At 38.4% G+C, this 19,262-nt stretch overlaps 1 protein-coding gene across 3 annotated transcripts in view; it reads right to left on the bottom strand.

The window, feature by feature from the left end:
• Window positions 1-19,262, bottom strand: part of LOC101852648 (xanthine dehydrogenase 1) — a 65,205-nt gene that overhangs the window by 28,021 nt on the left and 17,922 nt on the right. For all 3 annotated transcript variants that reach the window (XM_005106544.3, XM_005106542.3, XM_005106543.3), the window contains exons 4-19: window positions 18,925-19,085; window positions 17,820-17,896; window positions 17,219-17,301; window positions 13,806-14,034; window positions 13,096-13,175; window positions 12,654-12,800; window positions 11,648-11,750; window positions 10,277-10,425; window positions 9,675-9,785; window positions 7,659-7,725; window positions 6,949-7,049; window positions 5,862-6,020; window positions 4,597-4,719; window positions 3,551-3,652; window positions 2,326-2,383; window positions 1,347-1,496 (exon numbers count right to left, since the gene is read on the bottom strand). In XM_005106544.3, coding sequence (XP_005106601.1) covers window positions 1,347-1,496; window positions 2,326-2,383; window positions 3,551-3,652; window positions 4,597-4,719; window positions 5,862-6,020; window positions 6,949-7,049; window positions 7,659-7,725; window positions 9,675-9,785; window positions 10,277-10,425; window positions 11,648-11,750; window positions 12,654-12,800; window positions 13,096-13,175; window positions 13,806-14,034; window positions 17,219-17,301; window positions 17,820-17,896; window positions 18,925-19,085 — 1,900 coding nt within the window. The remainder of the gene's footprint in view (window positions 1-1,346; window positions 1,497-2,325; window positions 2,384-3,550; window positions 3,653-4,596; window positions 4,720-5,861; window positions 6,021-6,948; window positions 7,050-7,658; window positions 7,726-9,674; window positions 9,786-10,276; window positions 10,426-11,647; window positions 11,751-12,653; window positions 12,801-13,095; window positions 13,176-13,805; window positions 14,035-17,218; window positions 17,302-17,819; window positions 17,897-18,924; window positions 19,086-19,262) is intronic.

Below are 19,262 nucleotides of genomic sequence, written 5' to 3' on the forward strand. Positions count from 1 at the left end.
TCATTGCCTTTCACTCCAGAGTGCCCAGGACAGAATATCCATGTGATGGCTCGAAGTGATGAGTGTTGTATTGGGTTTATCTATTCACTCCGAAGAAGCCCTTTCTCAACCCTTCGCAAGATGCTCTGGTAGTCCGTGACAATGATGAGATGGGTAGTTCTTGGTCTTGTATTTTGAAACAGCCAAGCGCTCTTGTTACGGCCTCAATCTCCATATTCATGCTTGAAGTTGTTCTTTCTATGGCCCCTGACATGCTAGGAACCTTTTTGTTCCCACTGTACACCACAAAACCCCATCCACTTCTCTCAACCCTCCAGACCGATCCATCTGCATAGATCACTGGGTCCTCTGGCTTGGAATGCTCCTCAGTTAACTGTCGTATTATTCCACAATTAACCAAAATAATTTTTGGGAGTTTCCAGACAAAGCTGTTATTTGAATAAAGACATCACAGGGTATCTTATAATAAACAATGGAGTCCGCATCAGCCAAACATAGTTAAAACTGTCGTAAACTGAAAGAGAATAAACCCAAGATTTATAATTTTTCTATTTGATCAGCCTCTCTAAACCGAAAACAAGACTAAACTGAAGAAAATCTGTCAGTCCTGCAGATTGCAGTTGAAGCAGACTCCACTGTAGTTTCCCTTTGCTTTTTTACAGAGAAATGTAAAAAATATATACTTTTCCTCTAAAGGAATCAAGTTTACTTAGTTGACTGTTCTTTTTCGGACTGAAGTCAAGAGATGCTCAATATGGAACTTTGCAGTAGGGAATCTGAGATAATCCAAAAACCTTCCATTCAACTTTTTAGACAGTCGATAAACATATATGTATCCTGACCATAAATGGATCTCACTCCATTTTGTACAGCAGCATTCCATTAAAAATTCTCTCAGGAAGCTCATATGCAAGAACTTGCACTATGCTTCGCAAGAACTTGCACTATGCTTAAAAAACCCCAAAGCTATGAGTGCAACAAGATTGTGAAGTTGTTGGGCCAGAAGTGTCAATCAAGATCTAGGACACCGGCACGTGATTTCAAGTAATTTTCTACACAAGTAGAACGGACACAGTTCATATTTCCTGTACAATATCGGTGCATTTATTCTTCCTGTACAGCATTGGTGAATTAATGTTTCTAATGAATCTTGATAGAACAACAGCTCAGAAGTAACCCTTTTTCTTAGTATAATTCAGACCTCAATAATGTAAAACGTTTCAATCACAGATGACAGATGTAAGTGGAAGACAATGATCCTCAATGTCGGTGTTGAATGCAGGAGAATAAGAACAAAATACAAAACAGACAAAAATCGCACACCAATTATCAGAGTTTATCCAAACCTTTGGCATCTCCCACCACAACGGGTGGCGGAGGATTGGGGAAGAAGGATTTCTTTTGGATTCCATCCATTATGTCCACAATCGGCTCCTGAATATCTTTATATGTGACCTGGACCATGGACGCTCCTGTCTGGGCTGTTGTTTCTGTGTCTGTGGCAAAGATCAAAGACCAATATTAACTCAACACAGTATTCTAGTTTTCCACACTTCCCAAAGAAAATGTCACTAAAATTCACAATAACTCTCTGAGCTATATATTTTCAGCCACTTTCGCTCTCTGTCCAGCTATAAGCATATGAAGCCTGTTAGGAACACGTTGCAGTCATGTATATATATTGCACATTGCTGACAACTTAACACCCATCCTGAATCCTAGGTTGAACAGACAAAAGGAAACAAAATAAAGTACTTTACTAGGGGAAAGCGCAACTGAAAAACCACCAGTCAAATCTCATGAAAGTAAGCATGATGCCATATCCACAAGACCTGGAGGGCCAAGCATATAAGAGATGAAACAAATATCATTAAAAACAAACTGGCCTCTGATTTAGATATTTATATTTACAACAATTTAGTCAGTTTGACTTTTGAACATTTTTTGTGTGGGCAGCTTCTTTCATCCTACATTGGATGACAAATAAAATGAGAACGCATTGTTCAACTAGAGTTCCTGGCAATTCTTATTTTCAAACTTTGAGATTCCTTTAAACCAGATCCCATTTGGGGGTGGGGGGGACGTGAAAGAAAAGAAATGTCATATTTTTTCTAAACGCACTGATTTAGGACCACGCCTGCCGGGAACCAGTCACTACTCAATACCTTGAACCTCCAGAACAAAAGCAGACAGCCATACTGTTCAACACAAATATCAAGCATGTTTCCCAAGGAACAGATCAGATAATATTATCACTGCAAAGAAGTAGAGCAAGAAAAACACTCAAGCCCACCCATCAAAAACTTGTAGAGAATCCTGCCTTACCTGCTACGATGATACCAATAGGCTGACCATTGTAGACCACATTACCAGAACACAGTAACTGGGGATATAACAGTTGAGCGGATGTGAGGTATAGTGCTAGTCAGCAACATAACAGACACATTTCACAAAGGAAGCAGTACAGAAAAATAATAATCATGAAAAAAAAAAAAGCAGGACAAGCAGACAACATCTGAGTTCCCACAAGCCAACAACTGAACTTAAGTCTCCAAAAAGCAATTGACAGTGTCAATAAAATAACCGCCATAATTTTCCAGGAAGTGGATTCCACCACATGGGAATTTTAAAAAGTTGTGGAAGGTGGAAAGCATACCATGGCATCCACTGTGCACTTACTGGTCTGGAGAAGAAAAGATTGTGAAGATAGAAAAAAAAATTAACTGGCTAAAAGAAAGGGAAAAAAGGAGAAAGGATAAAGTAACACACATGCTTGACAGGAGCAGGTTAACTCTGATATCTCAAACCGATTATCAGCAACCTACTCAGCTAAACATGGGAATAATCACTCATTGCCATCAGACAGCAACATACAAGGAGTAGGAAAAAATTTCGAAAAAAATAAAAACAAAACAAGACTATGAAAAAAAGCCACAAGGTCAAAAAGAAAAGGATAGGTGAACAAAACAAGATGGAGAGAAAATCTGTAGCTTTAGTCATTATCCATACCATCGTAGCTGATAGCTTATTAGCGCAATTATGGCTACAATTCACCAAGAGCAACGTAGGATAATAGAATCACAGTCCAAAAATAGAAAAGACTGACCGCCACAACACAGCTATCCAGCCATCCCTTCTCACAATTTGCACAAATTTTCAACATTACAAGGCCACAACCAAAGAACCCCCCCCCCCCCCCAACAAAACTTAGTGAACTGAACACACAGCAGCTAAATACAACAGTTGGATAAAAACACAAGTATACAATTATCTGTTAAATTGGATGCCTTTTCACGGAAGTATGGCGTCGACTTAGGAGTCAAATGCAAGCCATACAATGTCAGCTTCATTTAGTTAAAAACAGATCAAAACGGAAGACAATAACAACATTGGAAAGAAGTAGAGGGAGCAGACAACATCAAAGCCCTTACCCTGACCCCACCACTTGCTTCATAGCCTATAATGAATCTCATTTAGACCCAAAAAAAACTTTACAGATTTTAAAAACTCTAGATCTGACCAAACTTCATCAGGGAAGTGGGGCATTTACCTCCTCTGTGGCATCTCCATATATGCCAGTTGGACGCCAGTTGTTCACGCCACCCTTTGGGATGTCAGAGGCACTGATGAAATCCACAACTCCAGGCAGTTTCTGTATGGGCACAGATATATATCAACTTTTACATTTAAAAAAAATTGTAACGACAAAGCCATGTTTTTATAGGTCAGTGATAAAATCAAAACTGCCAAACACAATTCCTGTCACTTCTTGGATTGGTCAAACAGACCTGATCTGCATGATTGGGTATGGCAATGGCATTGGTTTGTGTACACTATTTCAAATAGAAATTTGCTTCTGGTTATTAGATTTGACCATGGGATTCAGTGGGGCCAATCACATTCTATGCAAGCAAAAGATCCAACCCTACAATGTCATGTGGCGCGCAGTAGCCTTGTGCTGGTGGTCACATTTTTCTTCAGTGGACCTTACCATGACTTAGAAAATCAGGCATGTATGATTTTGGTGGATTGGTTTAAATGGTGCCAAAATAGTAGCTTTGGTCCATTCAAGAAGAAGAAAAATCTGGTCATCTGTATCAATCTGAATCAAGTAACGAACTGATACTCTCAGCAATGCACGTTAATGGGGGGGGAAAAACTCTGAGCATATGCCATCTCTGTAATCAGTGGCGGGATGTTAAGGGAAAAAAACATATTTCAAAGAGATAGTTGACAAACTATATAACTGAGAGTGTTCATTTTCCTCTAAATGTGGAATAAGCATTTCTTGAACTACACAAATGAGACTCCACTGTACCTGCTGGGGACTGGACCAGATACTTTGGCGCTAGATTAGCAAGTCACCTAAACACAGTATACATGTTGAATATTATGACTCCATCTTTTCTGAAGAGCCCTTCAGAAAAAGAAAAGTTTAAAGAACACACTAAGAATACTATAGATACCACCTGCATCAGGGGAGATCATAAGGTACCACGTTTATACAACCAAAAATAAAAATTGTAAAATAGAAACAGGCAAATCACATGGGAAAAAAAGTCAGAAAACCTATGAGAATGATGTTGTAAAACATACCAAAGCAGCTGAAGGGTCAATTTTGTCGATCTTGGCCTTGGCTACTTGACTTATGACAACTGCAGCAGACAACTGACCAGGGGCAGAAGGTAGATCGTCCAAAAACTTGACCTCTCCAGTTGTCTGGGGGCAGCAAAAGGACAACCAATGATAAAAACCAAAAATGATCAACAACATGAAGAACAAGGGCCATAGTAATGAATAATATTCAGCCTGTGGAGTTAACCATTGCAAAAAAACAGAACACAACAAAAACATAAAACATTTACATTATAACTTATAACAGTTAAAACTACTGATGGAATCATAATCTATGGTTTTTGACACTTTTACTACAGACATACCTAGGAGGGAAAATGTACATTATCAATCATCAGTCTTTTTCACCCTGTACCAGGGTATAATCATGCCACCAACAGGAACTCTCTGTGTACTTCTCATCAGGGCTATAGTATCCACCTCTAACCAGCTGTATCCAATCACCTTTACGGCAAAATCTATGTCCCTCCTTCAAGCATTTCTAGGCCTTCCTTTCTTTATCTTTCCTTGAGGATCTGTTTAAATGCTTGGTAGGTAAAGACAGTTTTCCTTGTTCTCAATGGGTGACCAATCTTTCTGATTTTTTAAAAACTATTTTTTGTTGATTTGTTACCATAAAGTACACTTTGGACATTGGTTTTTATAACCCTAGTCTCGGTTTTTGCGATGATTCTCAACTTCCATACATTTCTTAGTAGTGTGACAGCACCTTGGACCTTGTGCATTCTTGTCTTTACAACTGCATTTGTTCCTCCAACCTTGTCTTAATATTATACTACCTAAGTATGTGAAGTAATCAATTTCCTCTAGTGGTGTTTCTCTGAAGGTAATCTGATCATACACGATGGCGTTGACCCATAGAAAATGGATACAACTCTTCACAATACTTGCAATTTAGTCTGTTTCCAGCTTTAAAAAATGTTAAGAAGAAATAACTTATACAGAATTACATGGGAGGAAATCCTTTTCAGGACATGTTTATACTAAAAGTAATTTTTTTTCACCTAAAGCAAAGCAGAATTTAAAACAAACCCAAACATAAAAAACAATATAACGAACAAAAGCCAACTGATCATTCAACCAGCTCAAGTAAATCTTCATCACCTCAAAATAAGAAAAGTGAAAATAAAATATCCAAAATGTTCTGCAACTCAGAAGTATTTCAATATCCTAAGAATCCATTCCAAACTATTTTCAATCCGAAAAACAAAAGTAAAAAGTTTTACCAAATAGTCTGCAGTCAGTTTCATCATTGGCTTGGACACAGGGAACTCTGTCGGGTCAGAGTCAAAGTCCTGCTTGCCCACGATGAGAGAGCGCTCCAGACTGCTGCCTCCACTGGTATAGCGAGGGCTCACTTTGGTCTTGCAAGCTCCCAAAACAAACTGTAGATCACACAAAAGAATCCATCCATAAACACACAACTCCCATGGGATATAAAACTACAAAGGAAATAAAAGTGTCATCATATTAACACTCACAGTACCAAAGACTCATATACAGAAAGGTCAGCTCTATTCAGACTCAAGTCCGATTAAATTTTTTATCTATTCGGACTCGAGTCCGAATATGGGTTTTTATCTATTCGGACTTGGGTCCGAAAAATAAGTGAGTTATGTGAGTGTAAGGAGGTAACAAAATATAACAGTCATTGGGGGACGTTACGTAAAACCAGATTACAACTAGAATTACCTACTAAGACTGTGTAATTGTGTCAAAAGTCAAAAGACTGCACTCTCATTGCCCAATGGCAGTGTGTAAGTACACGGTAACCGACAACTCAGGGTCTTTCCACCACCACTACAGCATCATCATTACTTCCACCACCATTTGTCTTTCCACATGTTTAATTAATTCTGTGTTATAGTTTTTCTGTACTTAATTAAAAAAAAAAATTACATCCCACAAAATTGACAGCCGTGGCCTCTTCCCAACACACCTTCCCCCAGCTAGCCGAGAGTGCGTGATCACTATGCGCAACCTCATTGGTCGACATAATTAGCTTTGCCCCTCCCCCCCCTTCAAGGTCAACTTAACTAGGTTGTTCTGTTCATACTAATGATGCACGGGGGAGGGGGGAGGGGTAGGGCAGTTTAGATAGATCTAGTAACTCAATATTAAAGCTCACGTCTTCATTGTTATCATCATAATCGAAAAAAAATTCATAAATGCTGCAAATATTTAGGAACAAGGGTCGGAAGTCGGAACGGACGTCATGCTGGACGTCATGCTATTCAAATCTGAATATAATTTTTGTCTAATCGGACAACAGTATGTCAATCAACACTACAGTTCAAAGGAGCAACTCCTAACCTTATAAAACATGGACAACGCCAGGGACTTCCTGTAGGCGGTCCCGCCTCCTAAAGGCGACACATCAGGCACCAGCTCAGAGGACAAGGTCAACAGAGCAGCTGTGAACACAAAACACATTAAGTATCACAACAGTTGAACTGACACTATACAACTGTACTGAGAGTAAAATTATCTTCCTCGAGTTGAAAAAAAAAAGAAAAATGATAAAGGAATAAGATACAGTTTATGTCTTGCCATTAAAAGTTTAGGGTCAGAGAGTGGGATACTACATAGGGACTCAGTAAAGATGGGGACACTGATTTAGTTTCATTTATCTTCTAGGAATCTTCAAAATGTCCATGGAAGGGGATTGTTTTATCATTGTCTTAAAGGCATAATTGGTAAGTTTTCTATTAATGTGCACATTGTCGGAAATAAATGACCATGAAAAAGACTCCAAAAATGTGTTAATAAGACCTGATAATATCCCTTATTTTTGGTGATTGTTTCTTTTCAAAAAATCTTCTTAAAACTTGACTTTCTGCATTCTGTAAAATAATATTGTGACAACGTGTGAAATCTCAAATGCTGCAGGACTGACAATGGCAATGACATAAAATCCACTGGTGAACAGTACTTGTTTTTGCAAGTAAAAGTGCTCTCATACGAAGAACCATTGTTTCCCAGGCAAAACTTTCTAATAGATCTTATAAATTATCTACACTAACTTTTGAGCACTGCTGGATCTCCCAGTTGTTTGCCTTCCAAGTAGGCCTCTGTCACAGAGGCATGGATCTACAAAAGAAATGAAATAGAATTGTAATAGTGTAATTACTTTAAATCTATACTGAATTGAGTTTATTCAATTCATAGGAATAAAAAGAACAAGAATTAGTGTAATTACTTTAAATCTATACTGAATTGAGTTTATTCAATTCATAGGAATAAAAAGAACAAGAATTATCTGCAGTTTCTGATGTCAGGCACTCAGACACTCAGTGCTGACACTGCATCTGTGTGTGTGTGTGTGTGTGTGTGTGTGTGTGTGTGTGTGTGTGTGTGTGTGTGCAAGTGTGTGTGTGTTTGTGTGTGTGTGTGTGTGTGCGCGCGAGTGTGTGTGTGAGTGTGTATGTGTGTGTGTATATGTGTCTGTCTGTGTGTGAGCGTGTGTGTGCGTGCGTAAGTCTGTCAGTGTGTCTGCATAAATTATGTATTAACGAGTGTGTGTCTGTATTATATATACATGTTTGTGAGTGTGAGCCTCATAAAATCTCAAAGGAGCAATAAAACACAGAATGCATATAGTTCAGCATATGTCATATCAAACAGACCACATTACGAGAAATAATGTTTGTGATAAAACTCAAATGTCTTTGATCATGAAAATTTAAGATAGTAGTTCCACAAAGAACAATCAATTTTGAATATGCTGTTCTTTATATTTTTCAGATATCTTGTGCATGCTTTACAGATTTTGTGAGAAAAGGTAAGCAAGGGAGAAAAATTATGTTTAAGTTTAGGTTTTTGACATTCCATGGCGCCAAATGCTTCAAAACTAATTAATGTTACACAATCATAACTCCAGTTGAGTTTCGCCCTTCTAACATAGGAAAGAGGCTCTGAAGAAACATGTCCTCAGGTGAAAATGTTTTAAACTGATATTTTCAACATTTGAAAGCTCCATTTTCTTGAGCTATTTGCACTTTATTCACAAGCAATTGGGACTCGCTGTAAGGAAAAGTTTTGAGAAAATTACTTCTAAATTTTCCATGATATGGCCAAATAAAAAGTTAAATGAAAGATATCCAGTCCCCCTGTCCTTTTCTACTTCTACAATATTCACATACAATGGGTTTCACTGGGGAAGTCTCTCATTTGGTATTTACTAGGAGCGGGCACGAGCCGAGATTAATACCCGTTTCTCACAAGAAATGCCCTTCCCGTCATTTCACGGGCACTAAACTACTGCCCGGTACTGAGAAGTGATACCGCTCATTGGCTTTACATAATGAGTAATGAGAGTGAGAGGTGTCAACGGAAAGAGCAGCACAGCTAGTGAGAAATGACAAGCAGACAGTGTCACCCATCACCGTGCCGTCCTCTGAAACTGAAAGGGAGGGGAGAGGGAGGGGAGAGGGTGGCGAGATGAGGCCAGTGGGGAGTTGATCAGGGCCAAGGCCTATGTCTTCCGACCTTCCTTCATCGCCTGCGCAACAGGGTTAGCCTAGTTTAGATCCCCGCCACGGCCGGCCTTCTCACTGAGCGAGCTGCCCGTGAACAGCATGAGAAGAGAAATTGGTCGCGAGACGAAAACCACTTCTCGGGACCAGGACCGGTCCCAGCGAGAAGTAGGTAAGCTTCTCGGTCTTCTCGCTCGGGAAGAAAAAAGCGCTTCCCACCCGTCTCCAGTATTTACAATATTTCTACACAGAAGGACGTCATCAAAACAGTTTGTATGAAAAATATTTCCAATAAATACAATTGTTCGAAGATGAAGATATAGAAAAAATTTATCTTTTCCATATCTCAAAATTTTGAGATAGAAAAATAAAGCTTTTGCCTTATTTTAAACAACATCCCCAAATAAGCCTTCCGCACCTTCCTATATGTTTTTTCGTAGCCCCTAACATACGATGAGAAAATGCATGAACCTTTAATTTTTGCACTAAATACAAAATTGATTGGGATGACATTTTGACCATTTTTACAGGAAACACACAGAAATGCTCAAGATTCATTCCTACCAGCTTGGCATTGATTCCAAGGATCACAATGCTGGGTTTGCTTTGCACGAGGTAGTTTTGCGATGCATCCAACTCAAACTTGAAGCCAGCTGTGACATATGAGTGACATGCCTGGAATATTCAGAAACAATATGAGATGCATATATTAATATATCTTGTATTTGTCCAAAAGGAACAAAGTGAAAGTCCAGGCTTGTTTGCTTTAATCAAAAGCACAGTAAAAAAAATGTTCTGCAACTGGCAATCAAGTCAGTACAATAGAATGCCATCTCAACAACAGAAATTTAGACTTCACAATATATCAGATATTATTTTTTCTTTGAAGTTACTTTTCCACTTCTACTTCTATGTATCTCTGTGGGGGCAAAATTGCCAAGAAGCTCTTCTTAACAGACATTCATCCACTGCAAAGATTAACAAAAAAAACCCTGACAATACATAGAAACAAATTAGCCTAGTGTTCATACAGAATAAAATCAATAATTCATTTTGATAATTTTGTACAAATAGTGTACTCAATACAAAAAACAGGAGCAATATCTGTCATTTTCTCGTTTATATTTCTTCTGCTTTCAGATCTTATCACATCTTATCCAAGATACCTGAAGTCGGAGGCTGGTTCTGAAAGTTTGGAAGACCATATTTTTTGACTGAAACGTTGGCAGCGCCATTGCCGCAATGACCTTGCCCTTCATGTCCAGTGACAGAAAGTCTGGCAGAGACACTTCACTGCGGGTGCCATCTCCGTCAACTAGAAGAAATCAAAAGAGAAATACTCAAAGATAACAAGGAGCAAGCACCATACATAACCAATACTAAAGAGAAGTTGATCAAAGTACAGTATAACATGGACAGGTCAAACACAGAAAACTAAAAACCCTCGAACTGTGCCTGCAGTTCTGTTTTTTTCTTTCTTCTTTAACTTTGTAAGATATCCCTCAAACTACGGATCCCTCGAACTACCGAGGCCAGTCCCGACGAAATCGATCTATCCATGTTATACTGTAATTCTTACTGAGAAAAGGTACATGTGAATGAAAATATTAAAAATCAGAGGGAGAGTGAATAAATACATAAAACTCATCAAAGGAGTAAGACTGCATAAGTGCACAGCAACCTAACTATATAAAAACAAATTTTAAGAATAATGTTTGAATTTAAAATAAATAATCGATCTATCTCATTGTCTACCATACCAAAAAGCTCATCTAAAGCTACTTTAAAAAAAAAGTTTTAGTAGAGGTTTTACTGAGCTCGCAAATGCATAAGGTCATATGAGCGCCAGAAGATTAGAGACGTTACAAGAGAGTAACAAACATTAAAAAAGAAAAAGGGGAGATAAGGACGATAGCTGTTTGATAGGAAAGAAGAAGCAAACCACACCAGAGCACCCGCCAACCACCCACAGCTACTTTTTATCTCTTAGAAAATTAGAGTCATTCGAAAAAACCCAGAAATGTAATGGAAACTTCCTATAGGACAACAATTGATAGTTAAATTACTTTTTCAGTTTCGTGTTACTGCGGTAATGTCTTTAAACAACAACTTTGTTTGGACTGAGCGTTTTATGAAAAACAGCAACAGTTGTTAATAGTTTACTCCACTCTTTCACTAAGCTTAGCAATATCAATATTGTGAAAGCTGCAGAGAAAATCATCATTGACACCAAACACCCATTAAGTTCAGAATACCAGACATTTGTAAGAAGTAAACATTTTAAAAAACCAAGAACCAACAGACATATTAATTCACTCGTGACATCATCAATATGAGCTTTTCAGTTATTGTCACCTGTGTGGGAATATCATAATTTTGTAAATCCATCCAATGACAATTTGGGTGCGTGTGTGTGCATACGGAAGTGTGGGCATGAAACTGCATGTAGGTGTTTGTCTGTCTGTGTGTGTGTATCTGTGTCTGTGTACATATCTAAACCAAAACAGTGCCTTGGCAGTCTTACGTCTGAAACTTACAAATGATCAAACGAGCTCCAACTGTCTCCAGAAGCATGAAAATATCAGACACAAACTCATTGTGTAGGTGTTTCAGCATCAGGTTGCCTGGCCAGGCAGCCATCTGGAACATTCAGACAGGGAATAAATCATAAAAGTCAAAGACAGTCAAGATTTATCAAAAGGAAAAAAACCTTTTAAATCTGTTTGTACCTTCAACATAAGTGTTCATATTTTAATAAAATCAGACAAATCACTACTTTGAGTTTATTAAAAAACCATAAATTAAGCAAGTAGAAAGAACAGTCTACACCATCCAAACACATCAGAATGTTGTTAATTAAAAATGCTGTTTTTAATTTACAGGTCTGTCACACAGTATAAACAATATGAAAGAACATTGAATGTTCTTAACTTGAAATTTAAAAAAAAAAAAAAAAAAAAAGGTGTAAACCAGATATTATGTCTTAATTTTACTTAGCAACACATACAAGTATAAACAGCAATCATTAACAACAAAAAATCTGTTTGACTCGTTCAACACCACGTTACAGTAATTTAAACGGCTGATACTTTTGTTATCCTGATAAATTACTAATGCAAGAGCCCCTGTGGTAATAATGACATACCACTCAGTTGCTAAAGTCACTGTTTATATTGCTCCCCTTCTTCTGAGCTTTGCTACACCACTTTTCACAACATAACAGTCCATGCAAGGGGTGTTAAAGCCTTAACATATCACACTCACACATTTTACGTTTTTCTTTAAAAAATGCAACTTTTCCACCAACTTTTGTATCGCTCAATGGCTTTGGGACTAAAGTGGTATAGTAACTCTATTGTATCAAAATAGAGGCTCTGACCTACTTTGTTTACTTCCAACTAATTTCCTCTTTCCTTTTTCATTGTACACACCACATCATGGACTGCATTGCAGATATCAAGTTAGAGAATAATGCATGGTGGAGACTAGACCGAACACAGCATTATTATTATTACTCTGAGATCAATTACTTTCAAAACGTACGTTACGAATGCCATGCATTGAAACTTTCTTCAGGTGCTTGGCAAAAGCAGCTCCATATGAGATGCTGGGATCCGTCTGGGAGCGCTGGAAGAGGTCAATGAGGTTACTGATGCTCAGGTTTCCCCCAAGAACGATGGTTGGGTCAAACTGGGGAAAAAAAGAAAATACTTTGGTGACTCAAATAGCTCTAGTCTGTAAGGCTCATTACTTCTTAACAGTTATATTCTGTGGCAAAGCCAAACAAAAAGATTGAAAACAGAGTGGGACCATAATTATCCCGGAAAGAACAGTACAAGAGCAAATACAAAATCTTAGCACACGATAGAAGGAGCAAATCTAAACATTACTTCAAAAACCATATCACATCTAAATGACCTGGTTTTGAATCATTTTGGAATCCAAGAATCACATCGCAATGGTGTTCTATTGTACTTGTACTTACGTCAATGGTGTACATGTCTTTGACACCACGCAAGTCAATAAGAATACTGTACATCCATGGCCCAATTTCCTTGTACACTCCTGAAAATATAATTCAATTTCATAATATTTAACTTTGATTCTTTGCACTGTAGTCAGAATAACAGCAACATTTTCTGTTTTGTCAACATTATCATAAGAGCCAGAATCTGCCAATGTTGATGAAATAGGAAAGGCTCAAGATAAAAGGATTTGTGGGTTGTTTCCATCCAATTCAAATAATACTGAACAAAAACACTCCGATTGTTTCATCAGGTAAAAGCAGTGCGTGAGACAAACAATGCAATCATAACTAGAGATAAAGCCCTTTCCCAAACTTATACGAAGCTAATCTGATATCATCAAACGAAAAACCTATGCTGGAATAAGTAAAAGGGCTTTAATCTTTCAGAGAAACTGATCGCGGGAAAATTTTTTTGCTATTACATTATACAGGTAAAGAGGTTTTTCAAGCATTTCAGGCTTATTTGCACACATCTACAGGTCTTAAAATGTATTTCAATGACAAGCTAAAAAATTTAGTTCCTGGTGGTGACTTTCAGAAAAATACAACCGCAGAAAATATTCACAAATGTTTTGGTTTTTCTTCTTTAAATTTGATGCCCTGAAAACCACAGAACAGTTCATTTTGAAGGTTGCTAGAGCAGAAAAAGCGTCATTGAGGAGACTCACCAAAGCCAGTGTTGCCAAACACAAGTCTGTAGTTATCAGTACGATGCTTGTCCAACAGACCACACAGCTCCTGCAGACTGGTTGGCTTCAGCCATTGGCTGCCATTACTCACGATGTGTATTGATTGGTCCGTCTGATTCCCACAAGCCTTATCTTTCCTCTCATTGGTTTTGCTGCAGTGACCTGTGCAAGGCTTTCCACTCTTTCTGCACATTTTGCCTTCCAGTTCCTGTTCAAAAAAATAAAAACATTGAAAATATGAACAAGAAATAATTTTTTTTTAAAGACAGGGAGGACCACATCTAATGGAAATGACCAGTTTTGTCAGTTGTATGTTTTTGAGCATAACCTTAACACTTCTTATCGGCTTAGCATTAGCTGATTTAACATAATATTACACTTTCATCAGTTCTCTATCCCTTGCATACTTACAGCAAGATGTGACTAATAAGCCCATTGACAAAATGAAAGTGACTTAGTATAGGGAAAGAGGAGGAAATACAGACAGAAACAAGAGGAAAAGAGGAAGAGAAAGAACTACAAACTACTAGTAAGAGCTCAAACACACAGGCTCCCCACAGACCATACATAAAAAGTGTGTTTGCGCTCAACATTATATTTTACAACTTGACATGCACACAGCAGCCAGACTGTTGAGTCCAGATTTTTCCGTCCATTGCACAATCTGGATTGCGTCAAGCAAGCCATACATTTTCTGGTCTGGGCGGACAGAAAAGGGGAGTTGACGTTACTAAACCTAAACACGCCGGAATACACACTCCGCTACACATTTTGCACATGGTGCAAAATGGACGCAGCACAGCTTATCGAACTTGTGTGGGCAAGAACAGCGCTTTATGATATAAAAAGACAAAAGTTAAACCAACAGAGATTTCGTCCACAAAATATTGTTGGCGTCCTTCGAAAATAGTCAAACCTGTGTAAGACGGCCACCCATTGTCAAGGAGAAAAGTGGTCGTATAAGACAGGAGGCCGTCTTAGGCAGGACTGATCAAGATGAAGAAAACAAACAATTCCCATCTGAAGTCCCAATCGAAAGTAGCCGCATTGTTGTTGGTTTGTATTTTGTTTGCAATTTTTATTTTGTTGCTGATTTTGCGCAAGGGTGACAATAACACGAAATGTATAAGACGAGGAAGATCGAGTGCCATGTTAAAACAACCACATGGGTCGCCACCACTCGGAGAACGAGCGACGCTTGTGTCGCAAGTTCATGTTGACGTCCATTGTTACTTTGTTTCAGACTGGGTAAAGAGTGACCACTCATCTCACAATTTGTGTATGAGTTCTGGGCGGGGCTCAAGGGTGATTAGGGATCACACGCTTACCTTACCAGCAGCTGAAAATTGGTAGATCTACCTATTGGTCAACATTGGGAGGGGCCTATGCAACGTGATCGGTTGGAGGGATAACCTAACAACGACAGGTGATTGAAATATGGTGGCCGCGGCCGCGTTGGACAGGTGCCCGTTCTACACAGTTAAATTATATAGAAAAAACGCAAGGGGGAAAATGGAAAGTGGCCGTTTGTACAGGTGGCCACCTTACAGAGGTGGCCGTTAGGGCAGGTTCGACTGTATTCCAAACATTTCTCAACATCAGCAAATATTTGGGGCAACAATTTGAATTCTCCCAAAGCTCCTCGGTCTTTACAAATCGGGTGAATCCAGTGACGCCGTTTGGATTCTAGGGCTTTTCTTTTGTACGACGAAAGCAGAAATATCTTGTGCTTCCTCGTGAGCACTATCTTGAAACCGGAAAAATCTGTATGGTCTGTATGGACTATGGACCCTGTGTGAACGGTATAACATCACTTTTCAGTATACAATTTTTCTGACCCGGAAAAAAGTAAGGTCTGTATGGAGCCTGTGTGTTTGAGCTCTTACACACCCCACATGCCTACAATCTAGCAGGATGAAAAGGGACATGGTGTGTGTGTGTGTGTGTGTGTGTGTGTGGGTGGGTGTGTGAGAGAGAGAGAGAGAGAGAGAGAGAGAGAGAGAGAGAGAGAGAGAGAGAGGGAGAGGGAGAGAGAGAGAACAGCTGAAGCATAATGAACTAATCCATATGGAGCAGCTCACAAAATTGATACCTGTATCATAAATCTATATATATATATCTGGATACTGAATAACATACTGAGACAAATAGTGATAGCAAATAATAATTTCTTAGGCTTGTAGCATTACATGCAGAACACTTCATGGCAAACATATGTGCTCACAAAGCAGTGTTTGAAAAGCCGGCTCAGTGCATGTCTTTTGTAACAGATCTGTTCTCCCGCAGCAATGAACATTGCATCAAATCATTATCGATTATAACTAATTTCAACACATCTCTAATATCCCCCTGCCTCTTATGCACACAGGAATCTTGGCTATACAGCTGCTGACTAACAAATGCAAAATCTCACCAAACAGGAGATACATGTGCTGACGTCCCAAGGCTAGAGTTTAACAAATTATCTCTATTCACCTATCCGCTTGGGTGCAGAAAAAATAGTGCATCCCATGCTACTTTTAAGATAATGTAAAAGCTACCAACGACACACTCAATACAAGTATTATAGGTAATAAACTCAACATACACAATCCAGCTGTCTCCCAACTTATGTGTTATATAATCAACACTTCTCTCTCTCTCTCTCTCTCTCTCTCTCTCTCTCTCTATATATATATATATATATATATATCTCACTGTATGTTAAAGTGCATGGTCAGGGCACAGAAGGGCAAAGGCAGTAACACACAAATGAATTGGTTCATTGGGATACGTTGTTTGTAGTGCACTTTACAAACACAGAAAAATGTAATTGTAAATGTAATTATCGATCCAGTAAATTAAATGTAGGCAAAAATAAAAACACAACTGAGGACAAAGCTCAGCCTGAACCCAACAAATAGACAAAAAAGCAAAAGCCATTATCGTTTGAAAAAAACAACCCTCGCCTCAATCAAATCCCTCCCATTATATTGCTATCTTTTCAATTAAGATCATGTCCAATAAACATAAGCTACAGTATTTCTACTAACATTTTTGTTCTTTCTTATCCAGATAAATGCTATGGAAAAGCAGTAAAACAATGACATTCTACCAGAAACAAAACAAGACTGAAAATAAAAGTACCGTCCACTGTTACTCTGACTGGATCAAACATAAAAATAATATTGACTCACTAATTATAAGGACAGTTTTTCAACACTTTACTTTGGCTCAGGAAAAATTACTCAAAATGGGCGGCAACCACAAAAGGGCATAGAATACTCCCCTCATCCCCCACAAACAAAACAAGACACAAATATTTTAAAAAATAAATAAATACCCCCAAACTGACTCATTAAGTACAAGTAAGATATAAATCAGTTTGGAAAAAGGTTCCAAGGAACTTTTACCTCAATGTCAATCAAGCCTCCAGGCAGGCTGGCCGGGGCATCAACAGCAAAGGATTTCATGGCATCCAAAATTGACCGATAGCCTGTATAAGGAGAAAAAAGATTGCAGAGGAGAATTACACAATTACACCAAAATTTTAACAAAATAACACACACACCTTGTGAGCATAAAAAAAATATTAAAAATTGGCAAAGAAAAAAGTTGAACAGAAAACTAATTGCTTACAAAATAAACAACAACATATAGTTATATATAGCAAAGATAAAAATCATGATACCATGCAATTCTAAACATTAGATAAACAATCATATATTTTTATCCAAACTGGTTTGATTTCTGGCTATTCGAATCCATAAAGTATGGACTTTTCTAAGCGGCAACTGATTGAAATCTTTAAGGAACTGGTTGAAAAAAAAATCAAGAAACAAGCAGTGCTTAGCATAAACAATCCATAAAATGACCTTATATGTAGCTAGTTCTGAGAAAAAAAAAGGCCTTTGTGGTTGAGGAGGAAGTAAACATTATGCTGACCTAGGTTCTACTTTCATACAGTTCATGCCGTCAAACAGTCTATGATAAAGTCTTGAAGCCGTTACTTACCTGTACATCTGCAAATGGTTGCATCAAATTCATCTTCAATTTCCTGCATGGTTGGCTTGGGATTTTTAAGCAAAATCCTGAAAAAAAGGTTGTCAAAGAGTTCAAGAAAGACCAAAAGATACTAAACAAACTCAATCAATAGTTTCTATACTTACGCAGTCTATTGCATCAGTGTTTTGAAAATAGATAAAAGCAAGTAAATTATCTAGGCTCTTATAGTTATGAAGACACATAAGTCATTTTGTTCCATTCATTATGGTTTCCTACCTACATCTTACTCCCCTTCTAACCCCGTCACACATCTGCTTTCTACTCAATCATTCTCAGAATCCAACGTGGTAGCGCAGTATCAACCATGATAAAAACAGGCTGTTGATTCAGTCAGACCTCAAAAAGTTCAATAGAATTGATAAAACATTCTCCAAACAAGAAATCAGAGTTAAGAAAAACAAAGTACTTCAAGGATGGACAGCAAATCATTGGCCAGCTGTTCAGATGTCATTTTAATCACGAGTACCTTTCTCACCCTGCATCAGGGAATAGGCCACAAACAAACACTCTCCACCTTTCCCTATCCTGGGCTAGCTTCTTGATATTATCCATTGTCTATCCATGTTTTTGTACATCATTCTCTGTGACTCTTCTCCGAGATTCACATGGCTTTCCCCTTGACCTCTTATCCTATGGATTTAAATCCTCTTTTTGTCAGGCAGCTGCCTTGATTCCTGAGACTATGTCTAATCCAGGAAGCCAGGCAGCTTCATGTTGAGATATACGAAACCCAAAATTCTGAAATTCCTTTTTTACAGTGGTCTGTTTGTCTGTGGTATCGGTTGCATGTGGGCGAGAAATTTTAATTCTAAATTTTGAAAAAAAGAAAGAAAAGATACACAATTTAGGTACAGTTTTAAAAAGAGAGAAACAATATTTTCTCTCTCTCCTGGAAAATGTAGCCTCCAGGGCTTCGAACAGCTGATCAGATTCGCCTGCAGATGAAATGGGACACTAAGGAACTGAAAGAACATTCTCCAAACCAGAAAATCAAAGTTGAGATAAACAAACAAAAAACTCCTAGTCCTATAGACTGCAAAAGTCCCAGCCTCACCCATTCATGTTCATGACCTGGCCAGGGCTGCAGAAGCCACATTGAGCACCATCGTACTTGGCAAGCCTGTCCTGTATGGCGTGCAGCCCTTTACGAGTGTTGCCCAAGCCCTCAACCGTAGTCACTTCCAGACCGTCACATGTGTACAGCTGCAGGCAACACTGCAGGATACAGAGGAGATAATCAGGATACAAGGAAACAAATAACGCATTTTGCCTTAGCACAAGGCAGTAGCTTTATTAAAAATTTTCTTTTGAATTGTGTCAAATAGCAGCACTCTGCTCCCTACTCATTGAGCAACTCTCTCTCTCTCTCTCTCTCTCTCTCTCTCTCTCTCT

This window comes from Aplysia californica, unplaced genomic scaffold, assembly GCF_000002075.1.
Source record: "Aplysia californica isolate F4 #8 unplaced genomic scaffold, AplCal3.0 scaffold00542, whole genome shotgun sequence".
Taxonomy (NCBI): domain Eukaryota; kingdom Metazoa; phylum Mollusca; class Gastropoda; order Aplysiida; family Aplysiidae; genus Aplysia; species Aplysia californica.